This window comes from Myotis nattereri, assembly GCF_964212035.1.
Source record: "Myotis nattereri genome assembly, chromosome: 15".
NCBI classification, from domain to species: domain Eukaryota; kingdom Metazoa; phylum Chordata; class Mammalia; order Chiroptera; family Vespertilionidae; genus Myotis; species Myotis nattereri.
Window position 1 is genome coordinate 55,827,616 of NC_138090.1, and position 16,758 is coordinate 55,844,373.

Below are 16,758 nucleotides of genomic sequence, written 5' to 3' on the forward strand. Positions count from 1 at the left end.
GATTTGGGTCTGGGTCGCTTCCCCTCTTAGCTCCAGAAGCTGGCCTATAGGAGTCACTGAACGAGGATCTGTTGCACAGAACGACTGAGATTCAGGTCTGCGGAACTAGAAGCTGTCGGAACTGTTCCTTCAAGAGTGTGTTTCCAGCCGAATGGCTTTCGCGTGAACACCTTCCGTCTTTTTTGCGGGTCGCAGCTCGAGGGCCCAGAAGGTTGGGTCCCACCGCTTCCTGTGTCCCTGGGAACACAGGGAAGGAAAGGCTCATGCCCCGATCAGGGGTCGCGAAGCATGAGGTGGAGTGTCCCTTGGAGAGTTTGGAGCGATGCTCCCGTCGGCATCCAAGAGCAGAGCCGACCGGGGGTGGGGGGGGGGGCGGGTACCATGGGGAGGACAGAGGAGGAGGAGCCCTCGGGAACATAGAAGGGCCTAAACCAGGGAGTCCTTGGTGGGTCTTGGAGAGAGAGGGTGGGTGGCGATGGACTTGGATGGGTGAGAGGTCATGGGGAGGCAATGGACTTGGAGAGAGATGGTGGGAGGAGCTGGGGGAGGCGATGGACTTGGAGGGGGATGGTGGGAGGAGCTGGGGGAGGTGATGGACTTGGAGGGGGGATGGTGGGAGCAGCTGGGGGAGGTGATGGACTTGGAGGGGGGACGGTGGGAGGAGCTGGGGGGAGGCGATGGACTTGGAGGGGGGATGGTGGGAGCAGCTGGGGGAGGCGATGGACTTGGAGGGGGGATGGTGGGAGGAGCTGGGGGAGGCGATGGACTTGGAGGGGGGATGGTGGGAGGAGCTGGGGGAGGCGATGGACTTGGAGGGGGGACGGTGGGAAGAGCTGGGGGAGGCGATGGACTTGGAGGGGGATGGGAGGAGATGGGGGAGGCGATGGACTTGGAGGGGGGACGGTGGGAGGTGATGGGGGAGGCGATGGAGGGGGCTGAATACAGGCTCTGAGGTGACAGGCTGCCTTCAAAGGGGATGAAGCATTTAGTGTCAGAGGACTAGCCTGAAAGGAAGGGATCTTGGCGTTGGGGAGAGAGACACTCAGGGACTCTGGGGGGATGGGGGGAGTTTGGAAGGGAGGCGGGTTACCCTGATGGGGTGGAATGGAGATGCAGGAAAGAGAGAACCTGCTAGTGGTTGAAAGAGGAGGTGGAGGGCAATACAGTAAAGCAGTGGTTCTCAACCTCAGCTGCACATTAGAATCACCTGGGCATCTTTTTAAAATCCTGATTTCCGGGCCTCATCCTCCGGAAATTCTGTTTCTTTGTTACTAATGTTGTGGCCCCACCCCATCACAAAGAAACAGAATTTCTGGAGGATGAGGCCCGGAAATCAGGATTTTAAAAAAGATGCCCAGGTGATTCTAATGTGCAGCCGAGGCTGAGAACCACTGCAGTAAAGGAATATATGAGCCACACGGGTGCGAGGGGTGTGAGCAGGCCCCCAGCACACCTCGTAGGAACCGGTTGATGGATGAAGAGACCGGTGCCCGTCCTGGGACCACGGGGAAGCAGTGAGGTAGAGTCTAGTCTGGGCACAGACAAGGCCACAGGAACCCCCCAGTTGCCCTGAGAGATGAGTTGAAGGAGTAGGGGAAGGAGGATAGCGTAGGTAAGCAAAGACTGGGGGTGCAGGCAGGTCCTGTGGCCACCTCAGCCCTTGGCCAACCGCTCCCCACCTTCCTTCAGCTGCTCCTCTGGTTTAAGGGAGACTGTGATTTCATCCCCTGGAGAACCAGGGTTTTCCTACCCCAAGCAGCTACCTCTCCCCCCAGTTAGCTCCTCCCTCCCTCTGGGCCTGTGGGCTCATCTCCTGCCCTGAGTCAAGGCTAACGCCTGCTCGTTGACCGCAAGAGCATATGGCACACGTACACATTCCCGTGGGTGTGAGAGGACAGCCAGGAAGTCAGTGGCGCTGACCCCACAGGTTCATGGCTGCCCTGGGTGCCTGCAGGCCTCCTAGAATGCTTCCTGTCTCAAGGCCCAGGGGCTCGCTGAGGAAAACACCTCGCTCCACCTGGGGGGTTTGCGAGGCAGCCTCCGGCAGCCCAGCTGTCTTCGCGGGCACCTGCTCACCCACCAGGCGTCCTGTCCCTGCTCCTCTGTCCTGGTGGCTCGGGATCACGGGGGACCTGGCTCAGCACGTCCTGGTGCTCAGGGGAGACTGAGTCCATTACGGATGGGGCACAGAACGGACGCCTTTAGCAAGCGATCCGGCAATTTCCCCCCGGGTCTCCAGTTCCCAGCCGGGGGGTTGTCAGTTAAAGAACTAGGCTGCTCCAATGCACAAGGCTGCACTCCTTTCTGGGCCATTGTATCCAAGACTGCGCGATCTCCAGCTGCAGAATGTGCTGGAAGTCCATGGGCGGAAGCAGGGGACACTTCCCAGGGCGATATCCTGTCTCTGAGGTCTCACCGGAGTGGCAAGGGCCCCCGGGTTTTTGTTTGATTGTTTGGTTAAGCCTCACCTGAGGATATGTTCCCATTGGTTTTTAGAGGGAGCAGAAGGGAGAGGGAGAGGCAGAGAGAAACATCGATGTGAGAGAGACCCATCTATTGGTTGCCTCCTGCATGCACCCGGACCAGGGCCAGGGCACCTGCAACCGACATACATGCCCTTGACCGGAATTGAACCCAGGACCCTGCAGTCCCCAGGTCGACGCTCTATCCACTGAGCCAAACTGGCTGAGGGTCCCGGGTTTTAACTCTGCACTGGGTGGACTTTGAGACGGGGCGTTCACTCTCTGGCCCCAATATCCCGCCTATAAAGCAGGAGTGAATGAGCCCCTCCTGTCAGCAGCCGCATGGGAGTGGTCTGCCACAGTGCAAAGGCATCCGTGTTCCTGCCTGTCCTTTGTTCCTCCCGGGTCACCCATGTCGTCCTCACGGTGCCCCCAGGCTCAAGCGGTCACTCATGCTGACCGCCATGGGTTGCCCTACACGTCCCGTGGCTGGAGCAGCTCAGGGTAATGCCAGGCAGGTGGGCCAGGGCCCGCCAGGCCTTCTGTCCCCCGCACTCGCACGCCTGTGGATGGTGCGGCCTCATGATCTTGTCCCAGGAAAGAAGCAGGGGGCGGGGGGGGGGGGGGGAGGAGGGAGGGAATGCTTCACTGTTGGAGGTGATTGCATTTATTCATTCATTCACTCATCATGTAACCAATATTGAGCCGAGCCCCTACCCTCTCTGAGACGTTGCCAGGTCCTGAGGATGGAAGGTTGGCCGGGACAGAGCTGGGCCGGGCCTTGGTGGAGAGCGGGAAGGGGGTCGTAAAGCGGGAACTGAGTAAACAAGCCAGGCCAGCGCAGCGGTGACAGGAAGCGGAGGAAATACACGGGGGGAGGGGGGGGGGCAGGGCAGGCATCCCCGACCTGACCTCTGACACAGTCAGTGGAGCCCTAGAGCGGAAAGGACCCGGCCCTGTCAGGGGAACAGCAAACACGGCGTCTCTGGGGACGGGAGAGGTTTGGGGGGCAGCCAGGTAGTGATGGGGACCAGTTCACATGGGGCCTGAGGGCTCTGGGTTTTATTCTAAATGCAGGGAGGAGGGTTTTAAAGCAGGAATGACCATTTGTATGTGTGTGTGTGTGTGTGTGTGTGTGTGTGTGTTACTTTTTATTTATTTTTTATTGATATCAGAGAGGAAGAAAGAGAGAGAGAAACATCAATGAAGAGAGAGAATCACTGATCGGCTGCCTCCTGCACACCCCCCACTGGGGACTGAGCCCGCAATCCAGGCATGTGCTCTTGGCCAGAATTGAACCTGGGACCCTTCAGTACGCAGGCCGACGCTCTATCTACTGAGCAACACTGGCCAGGGCTGTGTGTGTATTCTGATGCTGCCATAGGGAGAGGGACGGGAGGAGGCAGAGGTGCTGGGAGCTGTCACTGTAAACCGTGGCTTGCAGTGGGCAATGGCAGCCCTGGGCTGGAAGTGAGGCGCTTGCAGACAGTGGTCACCAGGCCTGACTCAGGGGTCAGGCCGGAGCAGGGCCCTCCCGGCTCCCCCACCTGTGGACTGGACCACAGAGCAATCACATGATCTCACCAAGCTTTGTCTGTCCCCTCCCCCTGCCCCCCCCCCCCCATCTATACAACAGGCAACCTTGAGGCCCATACCTGGGGGGTCTGCTCTGAGGCTGTGGTGCAGTTAGCAAGGGCTGGCACCACGGTAAGAGCTCAGGAAGGTGCCCATTGTTATTATTCCTGGGGGTGGGGGGGTATGTGGGTCTGAAACTCAAGAAAGGGATCTGGGGGGGAGAGTCCCATTGGGGGGGTGTCTGGGTCGACCAGGAGCAAAGCTAACCCTTGGGGGGCATTTGGCACATGTGTTGTCAGGAGGGAAGGGGAGTTGGGAGGGAGCTACTCACGTCTGGAGGGTAGATGCCAGGGAAGCTGCTCAACACCCTGCAGGCACAGGGCAGCCGCACAGCAAAGGCCGTCATGGTGCCCAAGCCGAGCAGCCCTGGTGTGGACAGAAGGTGTCCCTGCCCCTTTAAACCATGCGTACCCCTGCGTCTCCGCTGTCCCCACCTCCAGGAAAGTGCTTTCCAGTAGAAATCGAAGGCGAGCCACCCCCAAACCAGTGGAAAGGCCCAGGGAAAATGGACATTAATAACATTCCTTACTGAGCCCAACAGGTCCAAAGTCCTATCGTTTCAAAATACAGTCAGTATAAAAGTCACCCATGAGATGGGGTACACTGTTACTTCTACGAAGTCTAGGAATCTGTGGGGCGCCCTGTTTGGCCTGCAGCAGCCCCTGAAGGCAGGCAGGCAGGCAGGAGCCACCTGCACCTTTTTATTTATTTTTATAAAATATGCACAAAATTCGTGCAAGGGATTCGGCCCTTGCAGCTGTGGCTTCATCCAGAAGCTGTCCGGTCTAATTAGCATATTACGTTTTTATTATTATAGATTTTTATTTCAGAGAGGAAGGGAGAGAGAGAGAAACATCAGTGGTGAGAGAGAACCATTGATTGGCTGCCTCCTGCACGACCCACATTGGGGATGGAGCCCGCATCCCTGGCAGGTGCCCTTGGCTGGAATCGAACCCGCGACTCTTCAGTCTGCAGGCCCTACCCCCTGAGCTAAGCGGGCCAGGGCGGCCGCGTGCGCTTTTTAGATTTAAACGAAGATAAATCAAATTCCAGGTCCTCCGGCGCAATAGCGCCACGTGGCGAGTGGCTGTCCCATTGGACCGCGCGGATCTGACAGGTTCCAGCCTCGCGGGAATTTCCTTTGACAGCTCTCCGGGGCTGGTCCCGACAATAGGCCTCTTCTCTCCCTCTGCACCCCCCGCCCACACACACTTCCCGGGTGTCACGCGGCGCCGCCCCGAAACCGCGGACCCCGCCGCCTGCAGGGGACCCCGCGGCGTGCGCGTCACCTCCCGGCGCAGCTGGAGGTCTAACTGCGGGCGCCCCGGGTCTCCAAAAGCTCCCGCACCCGGCGCGACCTCCGCACGCCCGCCCACGCCGCCTCCCTGCCTCGGTTTCCCCCTGACCTCTGCACTCTGTGCCCGGCGCCATCCAGACGGGGCAGCTGCTATCCCTTGGGCCTCGAGCTTCCCTGCCCAGAGCGAAGTGACCCCGCGCCCCGATCGGCTATGTCTGACCGTCTCCGGGCCTCAGGTTCCCCGCACGCTGGTGGGAAAATAACGGCTGTGCCACCTGAGAACCGGGGGCGGCTTCTGGACCTCGGCCTCGCCGTTGGTCCGTCCCGCCCTGGGCACGGCTGGGCGGGGGGCGCAGGGGGACCGCCCGGTGGAAAGGGAACAACTTGGGGGCGCACGCCCATTCCTAGTGGAACTTCGGGCGGACTCACCGCGCCCGACCCTCGTTTATCAACCGATCACTGTCGCAGCGACCGGACGGTTCCTGTTCGGGCTGTCTGGGAGCAGGGGGTCGGGCATCCGTGCTTCCCGCGCCCTCACTCCTGCCCTCCGCTCTCCCCTCCCCGCGGCCAGTCGCTGGGTGAAGGCGGGCAGTAGGGCGGCGGAACCTTTGTGGCGGAGCGCGCGTTCCCAGCCGGCGCCCTTTCCCAGGGACGCCGCCGCTCCCCGCGCCCCCACGCCCGCGCCCCCTGCGCTCGCGTCGCCGGCGCCGCCGGCGCGGAACTCCCGGAAGTCTTGGTCCCGTCCCCGCCAGCGCTCGCGAGGGGGAACCCGGGCCTCCCGGGACCTCGGCCTGCACCTCCGGACCCGAGAGGCCGCCGCACCGGGTACGGGGGCCGGGACGGAGGGAGGAGCCTGGCCCGGCCCGGGGACCGCGCAAAGCCGGGCGGGGCGGGGAAGGGGGCTGGCGCTCCCGGGTGGGGGTGGGGCGGGGCGTCGGTCGGAACCGGGGGATGGGGGTGGGGGGGACGGAGGCGCCAGCCGGCGGGAGGGGGCGAGGGGACCCCGGAATGCACCGAGGAAGGGGTGGAGGCCCCTGCTGGGCATAGCGGGGCTGGGGGCAGAGACATGGAGACGCCCGCTTCCCACAGGAGGGGGCGCGCAGGGGGCTGAGCGGAGTAGTTCCGGAAAGGGACTCCCGAGGCCGGGGGTGCTGACCGGGACGGGGAGGGGAAAGTGTGCGGGACCCTCGGTGGGGTCGGCGGATGCGGCACCCGCTGGTCCTGGAAGCGCAGAGGCGAAGAGCCGCCGATGGGTAGGGAGTGGGGAGAGGGGTGGAGGCCGTGAGGTGCTAAGAGAGGAGCCGCAGGGGAAAGTGGGGAACTAGGTTAGTGGGGCTCGGGGGGTGCAGCCGGAGAGGAAGGTGAGAGACGGGTTTACAGCGCATCTGGCGGGATGGAGAGCCAGGGGGGCCCTGGGAGCCCGAGAGGCGCTGCTGCAGGGTCCCGGGGGGTCCTGGGGGCTGGGAGGAAGAGGGAGCGAGCACCCTGTACCCCAGTCCCGAAGGCCCGGGGCCTGAGCTGAAAGGAGCCCAGAAGCAAAGAGGGGAGTAGACGTGGCCGAAGACGGGCTGTCCTGAGTAGGGAAAAGGCAGGACGGTGCCCTGTGGGGTCGGGGCTGAGCGGAGGGCCCGCAGGAACAGGTGGGGGCCTGGACGTGCCTTCAGCTGGCGGCGTCCCCAAGCGGCGTGGCACCGAGCGAGCCGGCTGCGGGCGGCGTCTTTGTTGCATGGAGGTGGGGCAGGGGTGCAGCAGAGAGGGGCACGCGTCCGCCGGGAGGCTAACTTCTCCCCCTTCCGTCGCCCCCAGTTGTCGCTCCAGATGCTGCTGCTGCCCCCGCGGCCGCCCCACCCTCGTTCCTCCTCGCCGGAGGCCATGGACCCGCCGTCCCCCAAGGCAGAAAGCCCTGCTTCCACGCCCTCCTCGGTGGCGGCGCCCCTACCCCCGACGCCGGCCCACCTGCTCATCGACGCCAACGGGGTCCCCTACACGTACACGGCGCCGCCGGAAGAGCCGCCCCCGAGCCCGCCCCCCCGCGAGCCGTCGCCCGTGGAGCCCCCGCCTCGCAAGGGCTACAACTGCCCGGAGTGCGGCCGCGTCTTTGCCAGCCCCCTGCGGCTGCAGAGCCACCGCGTGTCGCACTCGGACCTCAAGCCCTTCACGTGCGGCGCCTGCGGCAAGGCCTTCAAGCGCTCCAGCCACCTGTCCCGGCACCGCGCCACGCACCGCGCCCGCGCCGGCCCGCCGCACACCTGCCCGCTCTGCCCGCGCCGCTTCCAGGACGCCGCGGAGCTGGCGCAGCACATGAGCCTCCACTAAGTCCAGACCCGGCGCCGGGCCCCGCGCCCCGCGCCCGACCCGCACGCAGCGGCACAACCACACACACTCCCCGGCGCTGCTGAGGCTACTGCCTTACCCCGGGCCTCAGGTTCCCTGTCTGTCCCGAGGGAGAACCGTCATTCCTGTCTCCGTCCCCCCCTTCCTCCCTGACTGTGTGATGTGAGCCCAGGCGCTGCCCACTCCCCCTCCTGGGCCGGTGCCCGCCCCGCGGTGCGCGGGAGCCTCTGCCAGTGACTTTCTCTGAGCCCTGGTGTCCTGCTCCAGTGGCGAGCGGTGGCCCGCGTGGCAGACTCGACAAGAGCACACGCACGGCTCCTCTGTACCCCCCTCCCACCCCGCCCGCACCCTGTTCTCAATAAACATTCCGCACTTCCCGGTGGAGTCCTCCTTTGCGTCTGGGGCGCGGGGCAGCCGCGTTGCGCTGCAGGCCGGGCCGGAGGCGCCTGGGAACCTTCCTGTCGGCGTGTGTTTCTGGCCGGAGCAGTTTCCCGAGGCCCAGGCGCCCCGCTCCCCTCCGTCCCCTGGACGCTCTTCTCTGTCCCCCGGCCCGCAGTCCCCTTACCGGCTCCGCCAGCCCCTGGGGGGCCCGCAGAGGCCCCCGTGCCGCCGCCGCCGCCGCCTGCCACCGCGGGGGTAGCCCGGGCCGATTCCGGAGTCGCCCGGACTCGAGAGGCTGCTGCACCGGGTACGGGGGCCGGGAGGCGGCGGCGGGCGGAGGGGGCGGGGCCGGGCGAGCGGGGCGGGGCGGGGCGGCTGCTCCGCGGGCTCTGCCCACAACTGGCGAAGAGGCCAGCGCCGGGCGCGGGTGGCCCCGGGGCTAGGAGGACCTGGGTGGACGGGCGCGCACGGGCGAGCCCGGCGGGAGCGGCCAGAGGGGTGCAGGGAGGTGGCCACGCGGTGGACGGCCCCGAGGTGGCCCCTCTGAGAAGGGTGGTGTGTGCAGAGGGGCAGACGGGCTGCTGGGTGGCGTGTGCGGGATCGGGAGCGGCAGAGAAGGGACCAAGGGGCCGGGAGGTCTGATGGGTGGGGCGGCGGAGTAGAGGGGCACCCTGTGGCCTGGGGAGCGCACAGAGGGGGAGGCAGCCAGGTCCCGGGTGGTGGGCCGGCCATAGCAGGGGCTTCCCAAGGAGGGGGCCCTAGGAGCCTTAACAGCCCGCAGAGTCCAGGGCTCACGGACTGGAGGAGCTGGAGGATGCAGGAGTCTGGGCAGGGTCCACAGAGAGTAGACGATGGAACCCGGGGTCCAGCTTCCCTCCTCCGTGTAACCTGCCCCTCTCTCCACCCGCCAGGCCTCAGCCACCTCCGGATGCTGGTGCTGCCGCCCCCCTGCCCTCAGCCCCGGGCGCTGGCCAAGGCGGAGGCCATGGAGGACCCGCGCCCTGGGACAGGCCGGTCCCCAGAACCCGGACCTTCCTCCTCCGCAGGATGCCCCCCGCCCTCCTCCCCTCCGAGGCCCAACCACTACCTGCTCATTGACACGCAGGGCGTCCCGTACACCGTGCTGGTGGAGGAGGAGGCTCCGAGGCAGCCGGGGCCGGCGGGGGCCTCAGCCCAGAAGAAGTGCTACAGCTGCCCCGTGTGCTCCCGCGCCTTCGAGTACATGTCCTACCTGCAGCGCCACAGCATCACCCACTCGGAGGTGAAGCCCTTCGCGTGCGACACCTGCGGGAAGGCCTTCAAGCGGGCCAGCCACCTGGCGCGGCACCACTCCATCCATCGCGCCGGCGGGGGGCGGCCCCACGGCTGCCTGCTCTGCCCGCGCCGGTTCCGGGAGGCGGGCGAGCTGGCCCAGCACAGCCGGGTTCACTCTGGGGAGCGCCCGTTCCAGTGCCCGCGCTGCCCGCGCCGGTTTATGGAGCAGAACACGCTGCAGAAGCACATCCGGTGGAAGCACCCGTGAGCCGGGCCGCGGGGCACCCCTGGTACCATGGGATCTGGGGGAGCCCGGACTCCTGCGGTTCTCAGACACCCGGAGGGCACCCCGAGGCTGGGCTGTGGGGCCCTGGACACAGACACGGACCCACCTGCTGCGGAGGCCAAGCCCCGCGGAGGGAGGAGCTCCGGAGTCACCGCGGGTCCCGCGTTTTGGAGACAAGACGGGAATAAGACCTCAGTTCTCAGAGTGGAGGCCTCCAGGCTGGGCCCTGCCAGGGGCCGTGGGTGGGCCGCTGGGCGTGGACATTCTCTGGCCTGAAGTGTGGTTGGGGGCCATCGGGAACCCACTCCGTCTCGCTGAGGCCTCCATGCGGGTGTTGGGGGCGGGGCTCCAGACCTGGCCGCCCCCCCCCTCGCCCCCTCCCCCCCACTCCAGCCAGGGACTGAGAGTAGTCACCCAATAAACCCGTTTTCTACTTTGAGCACTAGAAGCTTCTTTTTGGACCGAGGCTTGGTCAGCCCGCTGCCCGGCAGGGAGACTCAGCCAGTGCCTGGTCCAGTGGGCCTCAGCTTGCCTGACGGGGAAGGGGCCAGTCCGTGCTTGGCTGCTCAGGACCTGTGTCATAGGCAGTGGTTTTTTAAAAAATAATATAATTTTTTTTTACTGATTCCAGAGAGGAAGGGAGATAAAAACATCAATGATGAGAATCATGGATTGGCTGCCTCCTGCACGCCCCCCACTGGGGGGTCGAGCCCAGAAGCCAGGCATGTGGCCCTGACCGGAATCGAACCCGGACCTCTGGCTCCTAGGTTGACGCTCAACCACTGAGCCACACCAGCCTATGACTTCTTTTAAAAGACTTTTAATTGATTTTGAAAGAGAGAGAGAGAGGAAGGGAGAGGGAGAGGGAAAGAGCGAACCATCAATGTGAGAGCAAGCATCAGTGGGCTGCCTCCTGCACGCCCCCTATCCGTGGCCAAGCCTGAAACGCCAGCCCATGTGCCCTGACTGGAAATGAAGAGGCAACCTCTCCACGCTCGGGAGGATGCCCAACCAACCCTCCCGCCAGCCAGGGTTCATTTGTGACTTCTTCTTTTTGTTTTGAATATATATATTTTATTGATTTTTTATAGAGAGGAAGGGAAAGGGATAGTTAGAAACATCGATGAGAGAGGAACATCGACCAGCTGCCTCCTGCACACCTCCTACTGGGGGTAAACCCGCAGCCAAGGTACATGCCCTTGACCGGAATCGAACCTGGGACCCTTCAGTCCTCAGGCCGACACTCTATCCATTGAGCCAAACCGGTCAGGGCCATTTGTGACTTCTTAATGGCTGATGCCATCCTACTATCCTGAATTCTCCGCCCATGAACCTGTAGTGTGAAAAACACCCATCTAGGGCAGATGCCTCCCTTGGACTTAAAAAAAAAAAAAAAAAAAAGTCCTGCCCTAGCTGGTTTAGCTCAGTGGGTAGAGCGTTGGCCTGCACACCGAAGGGTCCTCGGTTTGATTCTGGTCAAGGGCACCTACTTCGGTTGCAGGCTCCTCCCCAGCTGGGCCCTGGTCCGGCTCATGCAGGAGGCAACCCATCCATGTGTTTCTATCACATAGATATTTCTCTCTCTCTCTCTCTTCCACTCTTTCTAAAAACCAATGGAAAAATATCCTCGAGTGAGGATTTAAAAAGTAAATAAAAAATCCTCACCCGAAGATATGTTTTTCATTGATCCTAGAGAGAATCTGTTACCTCCTGTGTATGCCCCGACCAGGGATCAAAACCTGGGCATGTGCCCGGAGAGGGGACGGAAGCCCAGACCCTTCCACGCCGGGGAGGGCGCGCTAACCAGCCGGCCACACGGCCAGGGCGCTCCCAGGTTTTGGCGAGGCTGCCACTTATTAGTGCTGGGGAGCGGGTAGGAGCGGGCACAGCCCTCTGTGTCGCAGACATCTAGCCCCCCACCCCACCCCCCGCAGGGTTCACGCTGTGCTCCGGGAGGGCTGGCAACGCTCCCAGGGCTTGGCGGCTCCGGGCGAACGGGAGGAGGAGAGGCGGGCGGAGCTGCCGCGGGCGCGGGATGAGCCCCCGCTTCTCCAGGAACCTTTCTGGGCCGCTGCGCGGTGCCGGGCGCAGTGCGGGGCCGCGTCGCTTCTCCCGACCCGGTTTTGAGCGGAAGAACGAACAAGCCAGCCGCCTCCGCTCCGCAGCGGGCAGAGAGCCTCCCGCGGCCGGACCTCCGGTGGCACTAACGGCTAACGGAGCCGACCTGCATCTCCAGCCCCGACGGTGGCCGCGCGCGGGGCGGGGCGTTTGCGCGTGACGTCACTGCATCCTCCCCACTTTACAGGTGAGTAAACTGAGCCGGGAGCAGCGGCGGCCGGGGACCCAGGTCTGCACGTGCCAGAGCCAGTCCTTACCCGCGGGGGCTGGGGCTTCCAGGCCCCTATTTGCAGGGGGGCAACTCCCTTCCCCAGGGTCCCGGGGGCCGTGAGTCTCCGGGGATCGTTTGGGGACCCTCCCCGGCCTTTAACTTTCCTGGCTGTGCCCCACTCTCCCCCGCCCGCCTCGGTGCGCGGCCAGCACCCGGGGAACCCCCGCAGCCAGCGGCTCTCCAGGAATCGGGAATTTCACGACGTTCCCTGCCCGGGCCTCGCGGAGGGCGGGGGCGGGGGCTGCAAGGGGCCATCGCGCAAGTGCGGCCCCGGTCTCCGCCGCACCCCGCGGTCCTCACCTGGGGCCGGGGCTACCGGGGGAGGCGCGCCGAGCGGCGGATCCGGGCTGCGTCCCTGCCCGCCTCGCCGCCCCCGCCGGTGGGTGGGCGCTTCCCTCCGCTCCCCGCGGCGCCGCAGACGCTCCCCGCCGCCGGGCATGGGCGCCGCCGCCGCGGTCGGTTCCCGGGCCGGATTCCGCGCGCGGGTGGGTGAGCGCGGGGCCCGGGCAGCTGCGGGTGGCGGGCGGGCGGGGGCCGCGTCTATACCCGCGGGCCGGCGCACCCCATGTGGGGACCTCTGGCCACCTTCGCCCTCCTCCCACCCGCGGGACAAAGGGCGGGGGGAGCATCCCCACGCGTGACCTTCCCCCGCACTGCGCACGCGCCCAGCCTCCCACCGCGGGAAGGGGCATGCTTGCTCCCGCGAGTGCGGGGGAGGCACCCCCACCCCATGCCTGGAAGTTGGGGTCGTCTCCCCACGCGCCTCTCGGCCCCGGGGTGACCCCTTCTGGCCAGGATGTCCCCTCCACGGCCCCAGCCGGCCCCGCGCCCCTGCCCCAGCGCCCGTGGAGCGGTCCCGGAGTTTGGGCCCCGGAGTCCTCCCTCACCAGCCCCGAGGGTTCTGGGTTCCCCCCTCCATCAGACCCAGGAGCCGGGGCCCTCAGCAGCCCGCCCCCCCTCAGTCCCGGGAGCCCATCTGTGGCCGCTCTTTTTGTCCAGTGTCTCTGAGGTGCTCGGCGGCCCGGGTCCGCGGGAGGCCGCGCCATGAACGACCGCAGCAGCCGGAGGAGGACGCGTGAGGAAGCGGGACCCTGCCCCACCCCCGCCCTCTCCTCCCCAGGGTGGGGCCTGGTTCCGGGGGGGGGGGGCGGCACTTCCCTGGGCCGACCCCCCTCTCTTCTCCCCAGTGAAGAAGGACGATGAGGCCTTCGAGATCTCCATCCCCTTGGAGGGGACGCCCCACCTGGACCCGCAGCTCTTCTACAGCCTGAGCCCCTCCCGGGGGAGCTTCGAGGGTGAGCTGGGGGGGGGGGGCGGGGGCGGGGAGGCACTGCAATCGGGCGGGGGGGTGCAGGGCCCTGGAGGCCGGGGTGTGACCAGGGCCCCCGCTGCCCTAGAGCCTCCAGAGGCGGCGTCGCCCACCGCGGCCCTGATGAGCGGCGTCAGGGCGCAGCTGCACATGGCCCTGGAGAGGAACTCCTGGCTGCAGAAGCGCATCGAAGACCTGGAGGAGGAGAGGGACTTCCTGCGCTGCCAGCTGGACAAGTTCATCTCCTCTGCGCGCATGGACGCAGGTGAGGCGCCGGGAGCAGCGCCCTCCCGGACCCACTGCTGGGCCCAGGCCCCCCGCCGACCCTCTGGCCCACACGCCTGCTCTGGGGGCCAGTGGGGACCGGCCTCTACCTTCTGCTTAGGGCCGCGGTGTCTCCCGGACCCCAGCTTCCTTCCCGCTTCTGTGGATCAGTAGGACCCTGGGCCCCATCCCTTCCCCCAGGTTCAGGGCTTCCCTTTGCCAAATCTTTTCATTTTTTAAAATGTTTTTATTGATTTCAGAGAGAGGGAGAGAGAGAAACATTAACGATGAGAGAGAATCACTGATTGGCTGCCTCCTGCACACCCCACTGGGGATCGAGCCCGCAACCCAGGTATGGGCACTGACCAGGATCAAACCGTGACCTCCTGGTTCCCAGGTCGGCGCTCAGCTATTGTTAGCAGCGATCTGGAGAACCCCTCCTGTATGCCCCCCCCTTCTGGGTACTCAGCCCCCAGCTGGCTCCCGTTCAAGCTCCCACTTCCCTCTCTGTGATTCCACCACAGCCTGGGCAAGGGCCCACTTTTTTCCGCGATGGGTGTTATTGGGGACCCCTGTGCTCCAGAATCACCTTGAGCCTGGGGTGCTGGGACTACTGCTCTCCCCACAACATGGGAGCCTCCCAGGATGGCGGAGCCCAGGGGGAACCCCAGCTGACCTCCTGGGGGCCGGCCTAGAGCCTCAGCACTCCCTCCCGCAGGGGGAGGCAGGGCCTGCCATGCCAGCCCACTTGACCCAGAGCCGCAGATTTTGCTCAAGGCCTTAACCCCCAACCCCCACAAGGCCTGGCCTGCCTCCAGGGTGCCCGGACTGCTCTCTTCGGGAGGTCCCATTAGGACCCCAGAAAGACCCTCGTCCTAAACCCCACATGGTCTCAGACTTCCCCCAGACCCCCAGCCCAGCGCTGGCTGCCCCCAGGCCCCTCGCCACGAAGTGTAGGAGTCAGCCGAGCATCCTCACCCAAGCGCCACCCACTTCTGTCCCCAAAGCCCAGCTGACCGTCCTGTATCCAGCCGTCCAGGTAGGGACCTCAGCATCTGGGGACCTGTGTGATGTGACAGCTGCCCCCCCCCACCCCCCAGACAGGCGGGCCTCTTGCCGCCGCCTCCCTCCTGGTCCTGAAGGTCACCTGCGTCCCCTTCTCCCCACCTCTCCCCAGAGGACCACTGCCGGGTGAAGCCGGGGCCCAGGCGGGCTGAGGGCGACGGCCGGGGCGGGGCAGCGGGCGAGGCCTCGGACCCGGAGTCGGCCGCCTCCTCGCTCAGCGGAGTGTCCGAGGAAGGCAGCAACCCCGAGAGGCGGCGGCAGAAGCAGAAGGGAGGCGCCGGCCGCAGGCGCTTCGGGAAGCCCAAGGCCCGGGAGAGGCAGCGGGGTGAGGCGGGCGCCGGGGCCAAGTGGGGGGGCCGGGTGGGGCTTGCTGTCTTCAACAGACCCGGCCTCCGCCTGTGGTCCCGGCTGCTCGTTACCTTCCGGTCCAGCTTCCCCCGGCCTCTGGCCAGCTCTAGAGCTCTTCCTCCTCCTCCTCCTCCTCCTCCTCCTCCTCCTCCTCCTCCTCCTCCCCCGGGCCTTCCTCCCACTCCTGCCTGTTTCTCCCACCTGCTCTAATTCCTGTCGCCTCTGCCGTGTTGTCCTGGCCGTTCCTGCATGAGGCTCCTCACCCGTGTCTTCCCGTCTCCCTCTGCTCCTTCGCTCTGTCTGGGCCCCGGACCCCGTCTGTCCCTTGTCCCCACCGGCCCCCCAATGCCAGCCTCTCAGCCCGCTCCCCCCCCTTGGCCCCGCAGTGAAGGACGCGGACGGCGTCCTCTGCCGCTACAAGAAGATCCTGGGCACCTTCCAGAAGCTCAAGAGCATGTCGCGGGCCTTCGAGCACCACCGCGTGGACCGCAACACCGTGGCGCTGACCACGCCCATCGCCGAGCTGCTCATCGTGGCGCCCGAGAAGCTGGCCGAGGTGGGCGAGTTCGACCCGTCCAAGGAGCGGCTGCTCGAGTACTCGCGCCGCTGCTTCCTGGCCCTGGACGACGAGACGCTCAAGAAGGTGCAGGCCCTCAAGAAGAGCAAGCTGCTGCTGCCCATCACCTACCGCTTCAAGCGGTGATCGGCCCCCGGGCCCCCGACACCCCGCCCCGCCCGTGCATGGGCGGGGTGCCCCTCGCCGGGCCTGGGGTGGGCAGCGTGCTTCTGCGTGTGCCTCCCCCGCCCCCCCTTGCAGACCCCCACTCGCACCCCAGGCCCCTGGTACCGAGCCCTGCCCTCCTTGCTTTCACCATGCCCAGCATCCTTCCCCTTCCCAGGCCTGGGGCGTCTACTCACTCAGCTGGGCACCCAGGGGCCCGGTCCTGCTTGTTCCTCCCGCCCTCACCGGGCCCTCCTCCTGGGAGAAGGGCGCGGACACTGTACAGAACTCCGACCCCAGCCCCGACCGAGGACCCGCATTCCGGGCCACCCCCTAGTCCACACGAGACAGAGAATTAATTATTCAGAGATTTAAATTAAAGAGACGATAAAATTTGGAATAAACTAGGCCCCGGCCTCTTCCTGGGCGGGGTGGCCGTTGCCACGGCGATGGTGACAGCGCCTTGGGGGGTTCCAGGAGGCCAGGCGTCAGACGGGAGACCGGGAGGTCGGGGAGACAGGGTGTCATTAGCCCCCGAGGCAGCGGTGGGAGGGGAAAAGGCGCAAACCAGCGGTTCTCAACCTGTGGGTCGCGACCCCTATGGCAGTCGAACGACCCTTTCACAGGGTCGCCTAAGACCATCCTGCGTATCAGATATTCACATGACGATTCATAGCAGTAGCAGCATTACAGTTATGAAGTAGCAACAAAAATAATTCTATGGTTGGGTCACAACATGAGGAACTGTATTTAAAGGGCCAGAAGGCTTGAGAACCACTGGGCCGTAAACACTACCCGCTGGGGTGCCCGGCCCCGAGGCGCGGCGGCAAGAGGCGCGACTCAATGACCTCCAGCGGAGGCGGCCACCGGGGAGACGGGGAACCTCCAAGAGGCTTTCGTCGGGAGGCGGTGATGCAAGCCTGTCTCCTGGAGTGTCCCCTACGCAGCCTGCTGCGCCTGCGCGGCGGGGACAGCGCGGCGCGGACACGGTTGCTACGGCAACCAGCAGAGGG

At 65.3% G+C, this 16,758-nt stretch overlaps 3 protein-coding genes across 7 annotated transcripts; all 3 read left to right on the forward strand.

Annotated features, from left to right (window-relative positions):
* The first annotated feature begins 6,072 nt into the window (after window positions 1–6,072).
* ZNF580 (zinc finger protein 580) lies at window positions 6,073–8,104 on the forward strand. 2 transcript variants are annotated; one of them, XM_081106967.1, is made up of 2 exons: window positions 6,073–6,219; window positions 7,201–8,104. In XM_081106967.1, the coding sequence occupies exon 2, from the start codon at window positions 7,213–7,215 to the stop codon at window positions 7,708–7,710; it is 498 nt and encodes a 165-aa protein (XP_080963093.1). In that variant the 5' UTR covers window positions 6,073–6,219; window positions 7,201–7,212; the 3' UTR covers window positions 7,711–8,104. The 2 variants fall into 2 exon arrangements, with proteins under 2 accessions (XP_080963093.1, XP_080963092.1); XM_081106966.1 differs by lacking the exon at window positions 6,073–6,219 and adding an exon at window positions 6,411–6,647.
* ZNF581 (zinc finger protein 581) lies at window positions 7,358–10,088 on the forward strand. Of its 2 annotated transcripts, none has more exons than XM_081106963.1 (2): window positions 7,358–8,416; window positions 9,021–10,088. In XM_081106963.1, the coding sequence occupies exon 2, from the start codon at window positions 9,038–9,040 to the stop codon at window positions 9,629–9,631; it is 594 nt and encodes a 197-aa protein (XP_080963089.1). In that variant the 5' UTR covers window positions 7,358–8,416; window positions 9,021–9,037; the 3' UTR covers window positions 9,632–10,088. The 2 variants fall into 2 exon arrangements, with proteins under 2 accessions (XP_080963089.1, XP_080963090.1); XM_081106964.1 differs by lacking the exon at window positions 7,358–8,416 and adding an exon at window positions 8,527–8,664.
* A 1,273-nt stretch (window positions 10,089–11,361) lies between these two features.
* On the forward strand, window positions 11,362–16,149 carry CCDC106 (coiled-coil domain containing 106). Of its 3 annotated transcripts, none has more exons than XM_081106970.1 (6): window positions 11,362–11,954; window positions 13,038–13,113; window positions 13,226–13,333; window positions 13,436–13,612; window positions 14,789–15,001; window positions 15,411–16,149. In XM_081106970.1, exons 2-6 carry the CDS (start codon window positions 13,083–13,085, stop codon window positions 15,725–15,727), a joined length of 846 nt encoding a protein of 281 aa, XP_080963096.1. In that variant the 5' UTR covers window positions 11,362–11,954; window positions 13,038–13,082; the 3' UTR covers window positions 15,728–16,149. The 3 variants fall into 3 exon arrangements, with proteins under 3 accessions (XP_080963096.1, XP_080963094.1, XP_080963095.1); XM_081106968.1 differs by lacking the exon at window positions 11,362–11,954 and adding an exon at window positions 12,284–12,523; XM_081106969.1 differs by lacking the exon at window positions 11,362–11,954 and adding an exon at window positions 12,365–12,527.
* Window positions 16,150–16,758: the final 609 nt, after the last annotated feature.

What these genes read in the sequence shown, in the direction of transcription:
- ZNF580 (XM_081106967.1), top strand. Translation starts at nt 7,213, where the DNA reads ATGCTGCTGCTGCCCCCGCGGCCGCCCCACCCTCGTTCCTCCTCGCCG.
- ZNF581 (XM_081106963.1), top strand. Translation starts at nt 9,038, where the DNA reads ATGCTGGTGCTGCCGCCCCCCTGCCCTCAGCCCCGGGCGCTGGCCAAG.
- CCDC106 (XM_081106970.1), top strand. Translation starts at nt 13,083, where the DNA reads ATGAACGACCGCAGCAGCCGGAGGAGGACGC. An exon ending in CTCTGCGCGCATGGACGCAG is followed by an intron (nt 13,613 to 14,788) that starts GTGAGGCGCCGG and finishes ACCTCTCCCCAG; the next exon opens with AGGACCACTGCCGGGTGAAG. An exon ending in GGCCCGGGAGAGGCAGCGGG is followed by an intron (nt 15,002 to 15,410) that starts GTGAGGCGGGCG and finishes TTGGCCCCGCAG; the next exon opens with TGAAGGACGCGGACGGCGTC.